Below are 21,383 nucleotides of genomic sequence, written 5' to 3'. Positions count from 1 at the left end.
GGGAACAAATCACAAGACAGTGGCATAGCAGAGATGGAAGAACTTCCCGTACCACGTAACATCAAAATAAGCAACATTACATGTGACTCATTCAAGATTTCATGGGAAATGGATTCAAAATCAAAAGACCGTATTACACACTATTTCATTGACCTCAATAAGAAAGAGAACAAGAACTCCAATAAATTTAAACACAAGGTAAAATTCTAACACATCCTTATATACATTTGTATCTTAAAACTTTCTAAGTATGAGGACATTTTGAAAGAAGGAATAATGTTCTATTAATTACTAATATGATATATTTGACATTGAGAAGAATAAAAATTATATGTCATTTAAAAGCCCTATTCCTTCAAGAAATTGTGTAAGAAAATGAAATGCCAAATATATGGGTAAAATACATTTTTTTCTGGGGAAGCTGAAATCTTGACTCTCATACAGACATAAAAATTAACATGTGTTAAAGATTTTCTTTAACACATTAATGAGGTAACTGATGAGGTATTACAGCCAATTCAAAGGATGATCCAGAAAAAGACATTTTTATGGATCAGGATATTGAAATAAATGTTTAAGTGGAGGCAGAACTGGTCTGGGGTGGGGGAAGAGCAAGGGCAGGCGAGGAGGGTTTTACTTCCACTGGGCAAAATTCACTTGCATGTACTTAGACAAGAATAACTGAATTGTTATCGGTTGTCTACAAATTACAGAGTTGTAAAATAGATTCCACAAAATCAGAAGATAGCCAGAAGAGCGTGCTGTAAACAATTCATAGTTTTCCACTGAAGCACACATTGTTCCCTATAATTACTGCCAAATGAAGAATGTGAGGGCAGCTTATGAACTGTAGGATATTTGTTAAAATACTGAAGGGCTGAAAATTGCTTTATGTGGTCAATTTTATTTTATGGTTTGAGAATAAAAATTAACCTTTAGGTGTTTTAGACATGTAACAATTCTCTGATATTTATTCTCTTACCTGTCTGCTTATCACATATCTTTTCTGATACATACCTCCCTTCAGAAGTAGCTGTAGAGAGGATAATAGTTATCTGGCTTAAGAATTCTTTCTTATGTTTCAGTATTTTCACTGATATGAAACTGATCTTATTTTAATAGTGATACTAAATTTTAACTTGGCAAATCTTTTGGAAGAATTGTCTTATCTTGTCTGGAAATTATGCATTTTACTAGATGTGTAATCACACATACTAATGGTAAGTGAGGCTTATACACACAGATAAGTGTGATAGAGAGAACAAGATTGATGTCATTATTTTCCCATGTTCCAATTTTAATTATTCCTTCTAGTGTTGGATATCCTCTTTGCTGACATTTGCTTTCTTAAATTAGCGTTGAAATATTTAGTATTAAATGGTGAGGAGTCAAGATTTGACCCCCTTTCTTCATTCCACACTTAGAATACCATATCTTTGGAAATATAGTGAATACTCAACTAGCAGGTTTATTTACCTTATTAATCATTGTTTAAAAATACCTAAACTTTTCTGTGACACATAGGCTCCATACTTGAATACAAGTAAAGCAAATGTTACCTCATTTGTATGTAAAACTGAATCATTTAAAAATATTTATTTAAAAAACATTCTGTCCCTTCACATATAAAATATTTAGTAATGGGCTACTCTGATAAAATTATTGTGTAGTATATATTAAACAAATATAATATTTTAAAATGCTAAATCTATTATATTTTTATTTCATGTTTCTGTTTTTGTATTGTTTTATCATTTAGGTTTAGAATATTGCATTTTAAGGAGCATATTAAGGAGTGTACAGAGAATAACATTATACTAGAAATCAAGTAAACAAATCCAAGTACATTTATGTCATTAGCTTAGCTGTATGATCTTGGCATGTCTCTTGATCAAATTGGGCCTTAATTTTTACATCTGAAGAATAAGAGATTTGAATATAGTAATTGCTAAATATCTTTAAAAAGGAAACTTGTGTCATTAGCCAGGAATTTAATAAGTTACTCCACATTGTTTACAATTGATTCAAGTTGTACTACTAAATTAATTCATTTCCTTCCTCCCTCCCTTCCTTCCTTTCTTTCTACTTTTCTTTCTTCCTTTCTTAGGATGTTCCAACAAAACTGGTGGCAAAAGCTGTTCCCTTGCCGATGACTGTCCGTGGACACTGGTTTTTGAGCCCAAGAACTGAGTATACAGTAGCAGTGCAGACCGCCTCAAAACAAGTTGATGGTGATTATGTTGTGTCTGAATGGAGTGAAATTATAGAATTCTGCACAGCAGGTAAGAGAACTGGGTACAAATACAGGGGGGGAAAAAAACCTTATTTAATAGTTCCTGGAAAACTAATTATAGAAAATACATTCTTTTTTATAATTATGAAGTGATATGTATTGCATTGGTCATTTTTGCATTGCTAGTAGCATCGTGTGACAGAACAAATTGATTAGAAGGAGCGGAGGTTCTCAGCAAAAACTGGGTAATGGCATAAAATTACTTCTGTGCTACATGCACAGTCTGATTTTTCAAAGTAAAGGCTTTGCAAATAAAAATTGATGCAGTATAAAAATATACTCAGCATATTTTGAGATTCATTCTGAGAGAGAGAGAGCTTTTTCCTTCCTCTTTTTTTTTTTCATTTCTTACTTTCACAGTCTTGAAAGAAAAAAGCCAGGAACATCATTCTCTAATTTAAGGGAATGGAGGCAGATTGCAATGACTTTACCTAGCAGTTATGTTACTGGATTTTTCACTTGAATGCTGATAATCTATCTCTAAACTAGTGTCATGTGAGAGAGAGAGAGAGAGTGTGTGTGTGTGTGTGTCTTTGCATCATTAGAAAGTACTGCCTAGGTTCCTTAAAAAACTAAAAATAGAACTACCATACGACCCAGCAATCCCACTACTGGGCATATACCCTGAGAAAACCATAATTCAAAAAGAGTCATGTACCACAATGTTCATTGCAGCTCTGTTTACAATAGCCAGGACATGGAAGCAACCTAAGTGTCCAGCGACAGATGAATGGAAAAAGAAGATGTGGCACATATATACAATGGAATATTACTCAGTCATAAAAAGAAATGAAATTGAGTTATTTGTAGTGAGGTGGATGGACCTAGAGTCTGTCATACAGAGTGAAGTAAGTCAGAAAGAGAAAAACAAATACCGTATGCTAACACATATATATGGAATCTAAAAAAAAAAATTGCTTCTGAAGAACCTAGGGGCAGGACAGGAATAAAGACGCAGACGTAGAGAATGGACTTGAGGACACGGTGAGGGGGAAGGGTAAGCTGGACGAAGTGAGAGAGTGGCATGCACATATATACACTACCAAATGTAAAATCGATAGCTAATGGGAAGCAGCTGCATATCACAGGGAGATCAGCTCCATGCTTTGTGACCACCTAGAGGGGTGGGATAGGGAGGGTGGGAGGGAGGAGATATGAGGATATATGTATATGTATAGCTGCTTCCACTTTGTTATAAAGCAGAAACTAACACACCATTGTAAAGCAATCATACTCCAATAAAGATGTTAAAAAAAAAAAAAGTACCTCATAGCCATTTGGCATTGGGATATCTGATGTAGAAAGCCCATCCCCTTTGATCTTGAACTGTACCTTCATAGCCCACTGGGTTGTAAATGTTACCATTCATCTTATGCATTTATCTATTTTTTAAATTCATTCACTCAAGAAACAAACATTTATCGAGCACTTAAATAGGTGGTGAAGGGCACAAAGATATCTCTACCTGAACACATCTGTCATCCACTCTTTTTGTCTCTTAGAGAGAGAGGCTGTTTCAACACACAGGAGCTTGTAGGAAAAGTCATAAAAACAGTTTGCCTCACCTATTGCAGGTTGCCTAGCAACTTTCCCCAGCTGAGGCATCCTTCAGATAAATCAGCTGTTTTTTTCCCATAGCCTCACACTAGATTTATTTCAGACTCAGGATGTGCTTAGCTACTGCTTTATCTCAATATCTTCTGTTTTCTTCTTAATTTCAAACTCAGTATAAAACTTCTCATGTGGATATGTAGAACAGATGAGAGTTTAATTCTAAGTTACTGTGAATTTATCTTCAAACCCCTTTTGTTTATTCTATGAGGAAGTTGCTAAGGATTGCAACATTCTTTATTGCTAAGGATCTCAGTGTATTAGAGCAAGGAAAATAGTATCTCTCTGGTACTATATTTCTTCCTAAGATGTCACTGCTTATAAGATCCACCATTTTATGTATTGCTAAGAAAAAATTAAACTGCCAATTAAACTATGAACTCTTTTCTTATCACATTTATTGTCAGACTCATGCCAGAGATGCTAAAACGTGAAAAAAATACATTTTATAATAGATGAAATATGGTATATATCATAGTCCAGTAATCAGTAATTAAATAGTTAAAGATTTCAATGCTGTATTAATAGTGTGTAAAGAATTCTCATGTTTACCTGTATTTGGTGTGTCACATTAGAATTAATATATCCCCTCAACTTTTTTCCTGAATTAAAATTCCTCCTTGGAATCTACCTTATGTTTCACATCTTTCCATTTACTTTTATTGCATCCTACCAGAGAGGTAGACACAGTAAAAGACATGGTATCTTTTGACATTATTTTAATACATGCTATTTTCCATAGGACAGCACCAAACAGCATCATAGTATTTGTTCATTTTTTTAAAAAAAGAGCTATTATTTACCTGCTAAAACCCCATTTGACATTAGGGAAAGGCATGAAATAGTATTTTTTCTTTAGCTTAAGGAAGACCTTTGGCATTTTCAGTTCAGAAATATCCATCTATCTAGATGCACACATTCACTTTTTTCTATAATCTATATAACTCCATGAGTACATGTTTTATTTCTATGTATATAAAGAAAAACCTTTTTGTCTTCTTTCTTTCCTTTAGATTGATCTCCCTATTGCTCTTTTATTCAAATACATCCCATAATTCTTCTAAGGAATTTATGGGGTAAATAATAAGGAAAATGCCAGCTTATTTTAAATGTTCCACAATATTTTTCTATAAATTATTTTGCATTTTTATTTTTATGAGTAAAATCTAAGGGGAACTTAGGCTGCTCAAAGCTTGTTGTTTCAGTTTATTAAAATAATTCAGAGCCTGTTTCACCTAAGCTTTATCAATAACATTGACTGTAAATTTTGAGAAAGCTATTTTATATATATTGTCTTTTAATCTAGATATCTAATTCACCCAAAATTTATTGAGCACATATTGTATGCTATGCACTGTGCAAAGTATTGGAAATAAAACAGAATGCCACTGACTACTTCTAGGCTAATCCATGACAGAGATGAAACCCCATAATAAGTCATAGTTGTCTATATATTTACTTCTTCCCTTAGACTGTGAATTCTTTGAGAGAAAGAAGAATAATTTTTTTTATCTTTTAACCTGATCATTTAATTTTGCATGATGCCTTGTACATCATGTTTTGATCTAAATAAATATTTGTTGAACCACTGAAGCAGTTAGTAAACAAACTATGCTGCCATGAGTAGTTCAACTAGGTTGCTTTTGTTTGAAAAGTCTTAAAATCTTTATAGACCAAAATTTTTGCTTAGATTCTAGTACAGGAGTTTGGCAACAATCCTCAATTTTCAAAACAAAAAGTTGGTGAAAAGATCAGATTACTTTGAGAGATGCTTTAAACTTTCACGAGTCTTGTGTACTCAAAAACTACCAGCTAGGAGCCAGAGACCTAGTCTCTAAGTTACTAGCTTTATGAACATTTGGCAAATCATTAAACTGTGACAGGCCTCAATCTCTGCATCAATAAAATGGTCATACTTAATCTACCTTGCCAACCTCATAGATTTAGGGAGAAAATTAAATGAACATTATTATTATTACTCCTTTAAATTCTATTTGCTATTGCTTGCAGCTTACAAGCTTCTTTTATTTGATTCATCAGCTGATTGAAGAAAGGCTACTATGGTGCTGATTGACATTACTCGGGTTATGCAGAGGCTGTATTCCTTATTTAACATTTTGGTTTCAGGATCTTTAATTTCAACGAGTGAAAAAAATGCAACGGTATTCATAAAAGCAACCGTAAACTATAACAAAAATATTTTTGTAGAAAGAAAAAATGTGCCACACAACGACAATGAATGTTTTCTTTTTTAAGTGCAGTTTCCTATTCACTAAGATGAATTTCCTAAAAGTAAATTTTAATAATCTATAATTTATTAAGCATGTAGTTGATACTTTTGATAATGTATTTTTAATAACAGACTGCTTTTTGTTATTTTCAGACTATTCAAAAGTTCATCTAACACAACTGTTGGAGAAGGCCGAAGTGATTGCAGGACGGATGCTTAAATTTTCTGTTTTTTATCGTAACCAGCACAAAGAATATTTTGACTATATTCGGTAAGAATCAAAAAATATATATACTGATTTGCTTTACTAAGTGCCATTCCAAATTCTAGGCTCAGGTTTCTCTTGAGTCTGCTTCTGTGAAATAGCAATTTTTAGTTTTCTCCTCAAAATAATTATACTGTGACTTTATTTCCCAGAAAAATTAAGTAGAAAAAATCAGATCATGGGATTTTTTTCCACTTCACTTAGATTCCTTTCCGTGATCGCTTGTAATACCAGTTCCTGTCTATTTGAGTGGAAGATCTTGAACCTCCAGGGTTAAGGTTGATGAGCTTGGCTTGTACAGATACACGCTCCTCTAATTCCCAGTAACCCAGTACCTTCTGTCTCATACCAACTACTAAATTTTCTCCTCCTCCTGTGGGTCATTGAAAATGAGAGAATAAAAGGGTGACTGGTTCATGAAACATGGTGAGTCACGTGGGATTTTCGGGCTTCTGCCTACGTAGAAATCTCTCAGCCATTATCTTGCGTTAATTATTCATGAGGAAAATCTCCTTTGTTTACCTTTGAATTCTAGTGTTCAGTAGTATTTCTAAGATATCCTATGTTTGTCCCTGAAAGCAGTTTCCAAGAATGCAAAAGAATTCCATGTCACAAGTAGTATAGCCCTTTCATATTTGTAGAGGAAAATTTCAAGAGAGTAAATAGGCAGATGTGTGTTTTAAAGTGAGACTGAAGCTTTTAAATTGATATAGGTTCTAAAACTTTTACACAGCAATCCCTATAATTTGTCATTTTAAAAGCCTTGATCTCACTTTGTAAACTCTAAAGTATTCTTGACAGGATTTTATGTGAAAAAAAAATTAGGAAGTTCTGTTGTGGTTTTTTTGTTTGTTTCATAACTCTCCAGTTTTTCTTAAATCAAGATCATGGTTACAGATCTAAATAAACTCCAAGCTGTGGAAAATGCAAAGAGAATCAAAGAGAGAAAGGTGAATTTAGGCATGTGTGTTCTTCAAATTAAGTACTTTGCAATATCATGTATTTTGATATATTTTGATCGTGAAAACTATTCCTGCCTTATGTTTGAATATCCTATAAATACAGAGTTCAGTCCATAATTCCCTTTGCTGGCAAATTATTTACCCTTGAGTCTATATAATTCATAGTAGATGCCATTCACTAAATTAAGTGAATATGAGCTGAGAGAACACAAATTATTATACTTGTCAATTGTTGAATGGGAATGACCATATATGACTTAACAAAAAAGGTACTTTTTTATATTTGTTAAGGGTAAAATTAGAAATAAAAAAGATCCACAGTTGCTATTTTGTTTAATAATAAATACATCAATAGAATAAATAAATACATATTTGGTACTAGGTTTAGATTCCCGGAACATTGCCAGTGTCTATTTTAGGTGGCCACTGGAGGTCACTATTTCTCTGATTTTTCTCTGTCCTTTGGGTGGGAATTGACCTTCTGTTTTCAGGTCCTTAGATACTCTAGAATTTGCTCCATCTGTCTTCAAAAATTCTTCCAAGAAGAAAAAAGATAAAGACGGGGAGCATGGAAAATGGAAAAAAATTATTGTATATATTGTATGATTGATTCTAATATACTAGTATAAAAGATGTATTTACTAACAAGGAAATTTACCTCTGTTGGATTTTCAATGATAGTTGTAAAATCCATGTAAATTATATTTTGATGCAGTATATATACATATACTGCAGTATATATACATAAAAATATATACTTGCCAAGGCATGGGTACAGTTTTTCAACATTGCTTTTTTAAAAAGCTCTATTAACTGAAGCCATCTTAGCATCAGTGGATCTTGATTTTCTTTAAATCTTCTAGGATTTGTTAAACATTTCTTGTGTCTTCTTGATCTGTGCCTCCATTCTTTTTCTAAGATATTGGATCATCTTTACTCTGAATTATTTTTTGGGAAGATTGCCTAACTCCACTTCACTTACTTGTTCTTCTGGGTTTTTATCTTGTTCCTTCATCTAGAATATACTCCTCTGCCGTCTCATTTTGTCTGACTTTTCTGTGTTTGCGGTCTCCTATCCGCAGGCTGCAGGATCGTAGTTTCTCTTACTTCTGGTGTTTGCACCCTTGTGGGTGAGTTTGGGTCAGGGGCTTGTGCAGGTTTCCTGGAGGGAGGGACTGGTGCCTGCCCACTGGTGTGTGGAACTGTGTGTTGTCCCTCTGGTTGACAGGGCCACGTCAAGGGGTGTGTTTAGAAGTGGCTGTGAGCTCAGTACCACTTCAGGCAGCCTGTCTGCTGATGGGTGGGGCTGCGTTCCCCCTTTGCTGGTTGTTTGGCCTGAGGCGTCCCAGCACTGGAGCCTGCAGGCTGGTGGGTGGAGCCAGGTCTCAGTGCCAAAATGGCCACCTCTCGGACAGCTCGTGCCAATCAATATGTTATGGGGCCTCCACCTCCAGTCTCCTTGCCCCCGCTCTGCACCACAGCCAACCCACACCTCCCCAGGAGACCCTCCACACCACACAGGGTGGTCTAGCCCAGGCTCCTGTGGAGTCACTGCTTTGTTCTGGGTCCCAGTGTACGTGAAATCTTGTGTGCACCCTCCAAGAGTGCAGTTTCTATTTCTCCCAGTCCTGTGGAGCTCCTGCACTCAAGCTGGCCTTCAGTGCCAAATGCTCTGGAGGCTCCTCCTTCTGATGCCAGACCCTCAGGCTATGGAGCCTGACCTGGGGCTCAGAACTATCACTACTGTGGGAGAACCTCTGGGATATAATTATTTTCCAATTTGTGGGTCTCCACCCAAAGGGTATGGGATTTGATTATATCACGGAAGCGCCCCTCCTACCGACTCGCTGTGGCTTCTTCTTTGTCTTTGGGTGTAAAATATTTTTTTCATCTTTTCCAGTTATATGCCCAGAAGTGGGATTGCTGGATCATATGCTAACTCTATTTTTAGTTTTTTAAGGAACCTCCATACTGTTCTCCATAGTGGCTGTACCAATTTACATTCCCACCAACAGAGTAGAAGGGTTCTCTTTTCTCCACACCCTCACCACCATTTATTGTTTATAGACATTTTGATGATGGCCATTCTGACTGGTGTGAGGTGGTATCTCATTGTAGTTTTGTTTTGCATTTCTCTGATAATTAGTGACTTGAGCATATGCTCATGTGTCTATTGGCCATCTGTATGCTTCTTTGGAGAAATGTCTATTTAGATCTTCTGCCTATTTTTTGATTGGGTTGTTTGTTTTTTATTGTTGAGTTGTATGAGCTGTTTGTATATTTTGGAAATTAAGCCCTTGTCAGTCGCATTGTTTGCAAATATTTTTTCCCACTCTGTAGGCTGTCTTTTCATTTTGTTTTTGGTTTCCTTTGCTGTGCAAAAGCTTATAAGTTTGATTAGGTCCCATTTGTTTATCTTTGCTTTTATTTCTGTTGCCTTGGGAGACTGACATAGGAAAAGCACTGGTACAATTTACATCAGAGAATGTTTTGCCTATGATCTGTTCTAGGAGTTTTATGGTGTCCTGTCTTATATTTAAGTCTTTAAGCCACTTTGCATTTATTTTTGTGTATGGTGTGAGGCAGTGTTCTAACTTCATTGATTTACATGAGCCTGTCGAGCTTTCCCAACGCCACTTGCTGAAGAGACTCTTTTCTCCATTATGTATTCTTGCCTCCTGTGTCAAAGATTAATTGACCGTAGGTGTGTGGGTTTATTTCTGGGGTCTCTATTCTCTTCCATTGATCCATATGTCTGTTTTTGTGCCAATACCATGCTGTTCTGATTACTGTAGCTTTGTAGTATTGTCTGAAGTGTGGGAGGGTTATGCCTCCAGCTTTGTTCTTTTTCCTCAGGATTGCTTTGGTAATTCTGGGTCTTTTATGGTTCCATATAAATTTTAGGATTATTTGTTCTAGTTCTGTGAAAAATGTCATGGGTAATTTGATAGGGATCGCATTAAATCTGTAGATGGCTATGGATAGTATGGCCATTTTAACAATATTAATTCTTCCAATCCAAGAGCATGGGATACCCGTCCGTTTCTCTTACTGTGTCTCCCATTAGTATAACTGAAATGAAAGGGACCAAGGAACAGGAAGAACTGGATGATACAGTCCTAGCCCACAGTGGAAGGTGAGAAGGGTAGAGAATAGATATGAGAGTGGGGTAAAGGGAGATAACCAGCTCTATTCTAAGGAAAACGCAGGCAAGAGGACCTGATTAGTGAACTGTGTCTGGGTAAAAAAAAAACTAAAGCAAAAAAAGAAACAAGATGCTTTTGTACCAATGTACATGGACAACATTCATTTTAGATCTAAATTCTGGCATACTTTAAAGAAACATTCAACATATTTAACCAGTGTTGTTAATCCAGTTTTCTCTTCACCAAGCCACTTCTAAAATCCAGTAGGCATATAATGGATGTGATTTCAGCCATAAGATTTCTAATTTCACTTTGGTTTTCCTGGTCAGGAAATTTATTATGTAAAAGACCTCTGAGGTTTGTAGCAGAGCATCCTTACCTTAGGGTCAAGGCTAAAATTTAGCCTTCTATAGGAAATGTTAAAAGACGCATTCTCCTTGATCTGATGGTAGGATGGATGAGCACTCAGGCTTTTAATAGTAGACAGTTGACCTTTAGGCCTATCACCATTAAACTCTGTAAATCAGTAGCTTTACCACTGTCGTACCAAGCAGTGACCATTTATTTTCTCTTGCAGAGAACATCATGGGAATGCTATGCAGCCCTCTGTCAAGGATAACAGTGGTAGCCATGGCTCTCCTATCAGTGGAAAATTAGAAGGCATCTTCTTCAGCTGCAGCACTGAATTCAATACTGGGAAGCCACCCCAGGATTCACCTTATGGAAGATACAGGTTTGAGATTGCAGCAGAAAAATTTTTTAACCCCAATACTAACTTATACTTTGGGGACTTCTACTGTATGTACACTGCTTATCATTATGTGATTCTTGTCATTGCCCCTGTGGGATCACCAGGAGATGAATTTTGTAAGCAGCGCCTTCCTCAGCTAAATTCCAAGGATAATAAATTTTTGACCTGCAGAGAAGAAGATGGGATGCTGGTTTACCACCACGCCCAGGATGTCATTTTAGAAGTCATTTACACTGACCCTGTGGATCTTTCTCTAGGCACCGTGGCAGAAATCACTGGTCATCAGCTCATGAGTTTATCTACTGCAAATGCAAAGAAAGATCCCAGCTGCAAAACCTGTAATATTAGTGTTGGACGTTAATGCCCACTTTTCTTATTCTTAGTCCCCTTTCTTCCCTTAGGAGCATTGATCCTCTGTTGTCCATTTTCATCACCAGATGTTTTCCACTGAAGCATGCACATGCCGCTCTCACCAAAAGCAAACTGCCACTTACCAAATTTCATTCAGAGCTGTTTTAGTGTTTCCTATTCCCTACCCTTCCCCCTCCTTTCAATGCTGAAATATCCTAAGTTGTCCTTCTGACACTCTGTTGCCTAGATGCTGCAATGTTTTAATTTTTCCTTTATGCCAAACATAACCAATTATATAAACTGCTTTAGCAAAGTACAAAATAATGGAAAATAATGGCTTATAAATGGTGTTTAAATATGCACTCATTTTAATCTACTGAGCAAATATTGGGATTATTCCAAACCGCATGAAAGGGTATAATTGCAGCATGAGTTAAATCTTGAAGCCTAGAATTGTCAGCACTTCCAACTTGTTGTTTGACAGTGTTATTTATGTTATTTATATTAGCTAACAGGAAACAACTACTGTGTTTCAACATAATAAATATAATAGAAAAATATTTTATTTGTATTGTATAAAATATTTACAATCTTATAGAATATATAGAGTTACATTTTAACAGCAATTGTATACATGTCACGAAACCATTTTCCCTTATCAAAGATGTAGTTTGTAAACCTCAAATAGTTGTGTATCTATCTGTTCTGTTACAAGTAGATGCCTTTAATTAAACAAATTTATGAAGGACATTATGCTGATTTATAAAATATCAGGTAAATACAGAGAAAACAATAAGCCTCTGAAATAGTCTGCTTCAGAAATAGTCAATATTCTTCCCATCCAAACTACGTGAAAGTGTGAATTTGTTCAACATCATGCTTAAACATTACAGAAAAGAGAAATATAAACATGGTTGGTACAAGAGAAAATGTGGACCTTTTACTTATTTTTACAAAAGCAAAAGTAATAAACAGGTGGTTGGTTTAGTACAAAATAACTGCACACGCTAAAGTGGATGAAGCAAATAAAATATCCTGGCTTCTTTCCCAAGGTGGTGTAGCAACAATTTCTAAACCTTTCATTTTATACAGAATGGAGAACAACTATATAGTTCATGGGAAAGTTTTTTGACTTCACAAAGTATAGACCTTGGAACATTAAAAAAAAAATTTCCAATGGAAAAATAGTTATATAATCTTATAGTAAACAAAGATTAGCAATCATAACTATGATCACATTAGATTATATACTAGACACATCTATCCAAAATACCTATTTTCAAATTTTAATACAATATTTTATTTTAATATAAACATCTGTTATATAGACAAAGATAATTCACAAAGTACATGCTATCAGAATGAACTTTGGTAATCAGAAATGTAAAATTTTAAGTAACAGATAAAATAATGTGCTATTTTTATATAGAAATAAAAATTATCAGTGACACATTCTAGTATATTTTAGGGTGCTGAAAGCCTAGCAAATTTAAGGAACAAGGTAGTAGATTTTTTTTTTTATCACTTAAAAATCTATTAGAAGTCTCAAATAAATTACATTCTTACTAGCTGTATTCCTTCCTACATAAAATAAAGTTTCTTTTCTTCCTCTTACTGACTTTTTAAAATTATGCTCTTTTCCATATGTCAATATAAGTAATCTTTGGACACTAAGTAGACTTTCTTAACCAGTAGCCCATTTAAACAGGTGGATGCTTTGTGTTATTTAGATTTGATAAAATAGATGCTTTCTGAAATAATTATATTGACTGTGCATTTTCTCCCTGGCATGGAGAAGGCTGAATTTTATCTTCCAATTATACTGTTCCTTGTTGTATCTCCTCCCTTTTTAATCCCTTCTACTCATTTATAATTACACTTGCCATCCATTCTTAAAAACAGCTAATACACTAAAGTGCTTCAATTTTCATCTGTCATAACTACTTAGCAAGAACGGCAGAGGAAAATAAACTTGACTTATCTTGGGTCAAAGTGATCACAAACATTTCCTGAACCTCAAATAGTTTTGGCCACATCTTGCTTGCTGATGAGGACCTCTAATAGTCTCAGTTTGGCTTTTATATGCTTGTATTCATAGTACTCATCTGCCATTGGTATCCTATCTTCCTTTTGTGGACTTCTGCAAAAAAGAAAATATCGTCCATTAGTTAATAATGAACCAAGTCATTAAAAATCCTTTTCTAACTCTTACATGAGAAAAGTACAGGGTAGCAGTTTCCACTTGATTTTTTCATCATGTCTTTTTTTTCCTTCCCTTTTACCTTCATTCACTCCTTCTTCCACGTGTTACTAGGTTTCAGTATAACAGTACTCTGAGAAGTTAAATATTCTAAGTGTTTTGCAAATATATCCAGTGCATAAACATATAACGTTGGGGCAAGTGAAAAGTTCCGAGGGAAATAAACAAAAGCCAAAACCCTCAAGGCATTCTTATCTAGTCATTCTCCCATGATCCATGCCTGTGTAGAATGTTCAGCCCTTACAGTGATAGTTGTATTTTAAAATATCAACCTAAAGATACTACAGAAATTACATTAACAGAAATAACTTATAAATTTATGGTAATAGGAGAAGAAACTTAAGTAGTTACCTTACAAACATGAAATATTTCTAAGTTTTCCTGTAATTATAATACCTAACTCTGCTAATGTATAGTAGAATCAGAGTTTTTTTAAGGAATCTGAGTCTAAATTCCAGTGGTTCTCTTTGCACACTAATTGTACTAAGACTAGGCATATGATGATGCACATATTTTTATACATATGCCTTCTAACTACCAGATGTTCTTGACACTTATTTTGAAGAATAATTGGATAGCATCTGGAGTTAAAACCATTGCCTTCCCAGAAAAATACATTGCCAGGATATGTTTTCTAAAGGAAAGTAGTTACTTCAGGATCTCAGAAGGGTCTTTCCTCCTTTGTTAATAAAGATGGCCAATTGCCTTTAAAATATTTCCACCCATGACTTTGAAATACAAGGGGTGGGTACACAGGTGAAGTCACCACAATTCCCACTGAATATAAATACAGATACTCTCCAATATTAGTATGGCTGAAAACACTTAATATTTTACCTGTACCCCTTCTCTTTTCCCAGTACTGATAAAGATATATTTATATTACTTCCAAATAAAAGAACAGCTAATCTATAAAGATCCCCTACGAATGTAGTTACCTACTTATGTTGTAACACTACATATACTGCCCTGAAATTTCTAGTTCAGGACTCAGAACAGCACACAAATCTTTAGACAGGGTTCCTCTTCAATGTTGTCTCAATTATTTAACATAACTGCCTTGCCTCCCTTCAATATTCTGAGCCAAACTTATCATAACTGGGTGTCTAAATACCACCTTAATTTGTGTAAACATATCTAAGTGAAGAAATGTTCTAATTTATAGGGAAATACTATAAGCCATTATGCAATTGTCCCTGGTCCTGCATACTCCGTTTTGGCTAATAAACAAGAGTTCATTGGCCAGAGTGAAAATTTTTGCTAAGTATTTCCTTAAGCAGTTTTCTCATTATATAAAACATACTAAAGTGTTTAGCACCATTCCTGGCTCATAACTGTTAATGTCATATCTAGATAATTATGCTTCTCACATGGTGAATGTTACCAAGGACACTTATAGTACCTTAAAATTTTTAGTAATCCATTTGCATGGTTATTTTAGCTATTTACAGTTAACCCTTCCCAATGAAATGTTTTAGGAAAACAAGATCCATATTTCCTAGCCATTCAACTATTTGATTTTACTTGTAATATAGCACTACTTCTGCATTTAGTTTAAGTGTATTACCACAAGAGGGCATATAACCTCAATCAAGTTTTAGGCATATCTGAAGTGAGTTTAGGACTCACTGGTGCATTAGAATACTATACACATAACATAACTAACTTCCCTGTATGTCAAAGGCATGCCAAGTACCAGTGCAGACCCATTTGGCAGGACTAGTAACACACTGGAAAGTTCTCAAACTCTTTAAAGTAAATTTCTGGGTTCAGATAGGTTAAAAAAAAAAAAATGTAAAAGTTGTATGGAAATTTTGTAAAGGAAAAAATGGAAATGGAGAAAGAAAACAAGAAATTATGTTTTATATTCTAAATTTAACAACCGTGTAACATTTCTCACTAGATAATATCAGCAGAAAGGTAAGTAACTTGGACTTATAACAGTCAACTTGAAGATTCCACTAGAAAACTAGGTGGATTACATCTGTACTTGCTAAATGCAAAAAGTTTGAGAGGTCCAGTCCTAGCGAACAGCCCTGGAGGACTGAAATAGAAAGTTACTGACTAAGAGGTGAGTAGACCAAACTTGCAGGATGCTTTTAGAAAACAGTCTCTTCTCCATCAGGGCAGCCCTCAGGCTGCTGAAATCAAAGCAATTCAAGAAAGGCAGATACCTAGATGGAGAAGAACACTGAGGAGCCAGTTTATCACTGACTCCTACCTCTGCCACCCTAATAACTCTGCGACTTTGGGAAAGTTACACCCTTTAAAATCTTTTTAAAGACTGACGTCCCACACGACAACTATAGCTTCCCAAAGTATCCCAGGAACTCTAATTATTTCCTCTTACAACTGTGGAAACAGGCTCAGGATAGCTAATGGGCTTGTCTCTGTCTCTTCCAGAAGTAGATTAATAATCCTTTTCTCATGATTTTATATATATGCATATATATAATTTTGTTCACAAAACACCAAAATTTAGAAGCAACTAATGGAGTGCATAGTGAGACTGGGTTGGCACAGAAAAAGAGAGGATATAGCTAAACATTTATTTAAGGGATAGAAAGAATAGGAATGAACTCTTGACCAAATCCTGAAATAAAATAATTAAGGGCAGATCCTGAAGCTTAAAGAATATATTTAAAGCAAATGAAGAATTATTTAATAAAGTAGGGAGTAACCTGTGGAACTAAGTAACCGAGAACAAAGAAGTTATATGGGCTGAAAAATCAAATATTATAGTTTTTTTTTTTTAAGGTTTAGGTACATTCAATTGTAATGAGATTTATTATGCAAAGTTAGGGATTTGGGGAGTTCATCTTTTATTTTTTAAAGCTTTGATGTCTCATACTTGATAGCTACAGCCTCCCATAAAACATACCCAATAATGGTACTACCCAAATGTTGCATTAGACAAATCCTGGGTCTAAGTCACTTTGGAAATTATTTGTCTTGTATAAAGTCACTGTTCTGAAAACATTACAGCTCACTCTTAACAGCAGTTCTCTAGGAAATATTAGCTTAAAAAATATCTCTGCCCACACTTACCTTCCTGTTTGTTTAAAAAACTGTTCCTCAAATTCTCTTAAGGCTTTCCGAAGTCTCTTCTTGTCAGCCCTAGTTTCTCGGAGATGGTCAAGAAGTACAGGCCTGTATCAGGTAAAATATATATGCTCTGGCATAACTGAGAGCTCATCATGAGCAGAGTTACCTATTTAGCAAAAGCATATTATGATACAGAAGTGTTCTGCCTAAACGTGTGTCTTTTGATTAAATATGACACATGTAGAGCATGACCACAGGGGAGCACATCACCAAGGACATTGCTTGATGAAAATAATGTCCTAGGAAAATGGAAAGGGCAGACAGGAGGCAAGCAGACTGAGTCCATTATAAAAAGTGGTGAGGGTAAAGGCCACATGAATGCATGAGGGAGAGACAGACATTTTGGAGGAATACTCATCAGCATTTGGTGATAGACTAAACATAAGAGGCACAAAAGGGAGAGATTTGAAAGAAAATTCGACCCTTAATCTAGAGTATAGGGGGAGTGGCAAAACCCTTGGGAATGAAACAAAGACCCAGAGAAAGCTATAATTATGTCACAGATTCTACTCACTTCATTCTAAGACAAGAGAGAAAAGTCAGATACTTCAGAGCAGGAATTTTTATCTGGGGAACTTGTGTCTGGTTCCAGAAAGTTTGTGAACTCCCTGAAATTATATATGGGCATTTTCTAAAAAGTAAAAGATTCCATTGCTTTCAAAAAAGTCCAACATCCCCCAAGAAGTTAAGAACAGCCAGCCAGCCAACCAACCAACCAAGAAAGAAAGAGGAGAAGAGGAGGGAAGAAAAGGAGAGAGGGAGCCAGGGAGGGAGGGAAAGAGGAGGAAAGGGAGGGAAGAAGGAAGGATTGATGTTCTGCTTCCAAACAGGTCACTCTTCTCTGAGCTGAAATTAGGGTACCAACTGATAGAAACACACTAAAATCTCAGCTTGCAACTTAGTGCTTGGTCTTACCTCATATTTATGGGGGTTCCATCCCTATCTTGGGGCATATACTCACCACACTATTATACATGTTAAAGAAAATCTCATGATCTGGCCTGTAATATACAAACCAAAGAAGGCCAAATGATCAAGAGGAGTGCCAGCTACTGAATAATGATAATAACAATAATGATAATACTAATGAAAATCCAAACGACTCCTGACTGAGTGGCCATTAGGAGGAAAAAGGTCAGCTCATTTACTTAAGTCCCAATCTGGAGAAACCATTTTATCTAAATAGAATAGACTAGGATAAAGGCCCTGACAACTGCTGACCCAACACAGGATCCCAGTTCCTTTTGGTCCAGCATTTTCAAAGGCCAACTCCGCTTTACACACTGCCAAGCATTAGATTGGTGCCAGACCCTGCTGAAAAGATGTGCAAGTGTAGCAAATGGACCATTAGCATTTATGACATCTTTGGGACCTTATTGGGAGCCTTTGTTCCTCATGGTTTTGTCTTCTCAATTTTCCTGTTAAAAGGATAACCAGATTATGCTTTCTGCTGGATAGCATTTTTTAGAGCATGTAATAGCTCTTCTGAATTTTGTGTGTATGGACATATAATGTCCCCCAGACCAGAAGGAGTTCAAAGGAGACTCCACACTTAGGATTCACACTCACATGGTGGCCTCATGTAAATTGGACATGGAGAGAGCTGGTTGTTTGATTTCTTTCTTTTCATCTGGTAGCAGGAGCCTAACAGGCTCAGTCTCATTAGAGTAGGTGAGGTGGTCGCCAATAGGAAGGTGGGATGCTGGGTTTGGCAAAGAAGGTTGTTGGCTTCCCTGTGGACAGTCTTCATCAGAGTCTTCTTCCTCCTGCTTATCATAGGAAGAATTAAAGTTACAAAATGCTAAGTGCCTCTTGAGGAAGCAAAAACAGGAAGGGGAACCATAAATAGACACAATGAAAACAGTAGATGATCCCTGTGCCTACTGAGAACCAAGAAGGAGGCAACCAAGAGGAACTCTTGCTCAGTTGCATCAAAAAACTTGCAGAAGTTAATGAGCAAAGAAGCACCCATCCTGGGCTAAAATGCTCACCAAGCTCAGATCTCTCTGCTGGGCCAAAGCAGGCACAGACATCTAGGATATGTTCCAATCTGGGCTGCATTGCCTAGTAATTCTTCCCTTTCACCCAGGCCTTCCGGGCCCCAGCTTCTTAACAGTTACATGGGTTAGGGTGAGATGGACCAGAGACTTCTTTTGTCATCCAGAAATACCCCAAATCAGGTCCTGGTGTGGGCCACTTTCAGATACAGAGAATACTCAGATAATTGACAAATTCAGGGAAGAGTTCTATGAAGGCCAAAACAAAATGGAGTTACTGCTTAACCTGTTCAGGTAATGCTTATCACAACCAAAAGATTTTCTTGCAAGGAAATCTGAAAATCATACCCCATTTAAAATTATGCTTCCTTAATTGGAAAATTCCAAAGAGTATGAATCACTATTGTCTTTGTCTTTAGAGTTGTGGAAATACAAATGTACTGAAGTATACTTAAATTTGAATTTGTTAATATTTCTTTTAATATTGATATCTTGAGCAAGTGACTGTTCTAATATTGATGGAGTAGGATCTGTGGTGCTTTTCAAGTTCTGTATTCCCATAAATCATTCTTTATTAAAAGTAGTCTAACTCAGTTTCAGTATTCATATTTTCTATTGAAATAAATCTACTTATATCTTGCACAGAGATGGTCAAATGGTACCAAAAACAAATGCTGCATTATATCAAGGAACATACTATCAATTTTCTTATTAAAGGAGAAAAATTAACAACACACAGACTAGAACAGCTCTGTTCTGTCTAGCTGTGTTGTTGTAAATTAGGTAATGCCAAACTAAAATCCATCATTTGTTCTCCTCACCCAAGCAGTGAAAGCAAGTGTAATAACTGGCTTCAAAAATAGAATTGCTATCTATTCCTGTTTCACAATAGTTTTAATTATCAGCCACTGTTAAGTGTAGTATTGGAGTTGAGGGAGACCACTTTTCTACTTTGTGAAATAACAACTGGCCTTGTTAGCAGCCTATCCTGCAAAGAAGGCTCCTTTATAACTCTCATGGTGCTGCCTCCCTAACTAAACATCAATACAAAGCACAAGGACAGATTTCTAGTTAATGCAAACATCCCAACTTACAATTGTTGGAATAAGGGAAGGCGTGGACAAGATTTGCTTGATAATTCTGTATCTGTCATAAAGAGGCTTTATGAGGTTCTTGTCTTGCTTAGTTACCTGGAAAACATGAAATTAATTATTGTTCCTTTCTCGAACAAGAATGAAAACACATCAATGTTTTTAGCAGGCCAAAAAAAAATTTTTTTGAAGCCTCTAAGGGATTACAATACTAAAATGCAACAGTAATTTTCAAAAGGTAAGTCATTTATAAGACACTGTATGAAGCACACGCCAATTTTCTTCTAGGAAAGTTTCTTAAAGGATAGGTCCAAGTTTAGAAATACGTTTTTAAAGCTTACTGAAGGAATCCTCAGTGTTTAAATGGTAAGGAGCCTGTTCTTTAATTACTTCTTCATTCTTAAAAAACCAATGGGTGATCCAAGAGCTATTGATTTTTCTTCTGAAACATGTATTTTATCTGACTTTCAAGATCTTTATATCCACAGACACCAACCTTGTCCAGGTCTTCATCACTACATACTTGGATTATATGCTAGCTTACTGGCTAAATCTGACATAAACTAAATATTTTGGATAAAACAGTTAACCTCTCTGAATTCTCAATTTCCTACCTATACAACAAGGAAGTTGGAGTTAACAAGTTCCTTCCAACCAAAAAATTTCATAACCTCTTGTTTACTAATGTATTCTATTACCCTGCTGCTCTTTGACTCATCCCTAAGCACCATTTTTAACATGTAACAAAGTACATAAAATTTTAAATAGTTTCCTACTTATCTATTAATCATCTACCTACCTACCTATCCCAACCTATCTACCTCTCCAGCCAAAATGACCGAACTCCTCTGCTTGCCTTCGTTTTCCTCCCTGATGTGTGTCCTGCATTAAGTTTTCTACATATTTACTACACACAACCTCCTTTTCATTCTAGTCCAATGGTTCTCACTCAGCAGGTAGTGGGAAGGAAATGGTAGAAATAGCACATAGCATAATTGCCCAAGTGTCCTATCTGACTCTGCCTTCCAGATCCCCTCTGAGAATCCTGAAGGAAAAGAAAATGGCTCAAGCAGGTATATTTTTTAAGCTTTCTAGTTATTCTCATGCTGCCTTACCCCATCCCAGTTGAGAACCATTCTGGCCCATATTGATCTTCCTTTTCTCTGAACTTCTCTGTGTCTCACTGTCTGGGCCTTAACTGTTTTCTGTGTTTCAGTCTTGTCTGCCCAAATAAATTATATCACATATTTCTTCAAATTCTCACAGTACCCAATGTATCCCCTTTCCTACTACCCATCTAACAACCCAGGTTCATATGCAA

General features: G+C 35.8%; 2 protein-coding genes across 11 annotated transcripts in view; one reads left to right on the top strand and one right to left on the bottom strand.

Moving 5' to 3' along the window:
* PHYHIPL (phytanoyl-CoA 2-hydroxylase interacting protein like) overlaps positions 1-12,359 on the top strand; it is an 89,922-nt gene extending 77,563 nt beyond the window's left edge. For both annotated transcript variants that reach the window (XM_082407500.1, XM_082407499.1), the window contains exons 2-5: positions 2-198; positions 2,108-2,282; positions 6,288-6,405; positions 11,085-12,359. In XM_082407500.1, the coding sequence (XP_082263626.1) occupies positions 34-198; positions 2,108-2,282; positions 6,288-6,405; positions 11,085-11,619 (993 nt within the window). In that variant the 5' untranslated portion in view covers positions 2-33 and the 3' untranslated portion in view covers positions 11,620-12,359. The remainder of the gene's footprint in view (position 1; positions 199-2,107; positions 2,283-6,287; positions 6,406-11,084) is intronic.
* The window catches only part of FAM13C (family with sequence similarity 13 member C), a 134,539-nt gene continuing 125,310 nt past the window's right edge, over positions 12,155-21,383 (bottom strand). For 6 of the 9 annotated variants that reach the window (XM_082407452.1, XM_082407454.1, XM_082407451.1 and 3 more), the window contains 4 exons: positions 20,066-20,161; positions 18,544-18,743; positions 16,918-17,019; positions 12,155-13,749 (listed from right to left, as the gene is read on the bottom strand). In XM_082407452.1, the coding sequence (XP_082263578.1) occupies positions 13,626-13,749; positions 16,918-17,019; positions 18,544-18,743; positions 20,066-20,161 (522 nt within the window). In that variant the 3' untranslated portion in view covers positions 12,155-13,625. The other 3 variants (XM_082407446.1, XM_082407448.1, XM_082407449.1) reach the window with 3 other exon arrangements.

The sequence above is a fragment of the Balaenoptera borealis genome (assembly GCF_965194805.1).
Source record: "Balaenoptera borealis genome assembly, chromosome: 10".
NCBI classification, from domain to species: domain Eukaryota; kingdom Metazoa; phylum Chordata; class Mammalia; order Artiodactyla; family Balaenopteridae; genus Balaenoptera; species Balaenoptera borealis.
The sequence above is the reverse complement of the archived record's forward strand: the minus strand, read 5'-3'. Positions and strand labels throughout refer to the sequence as shown.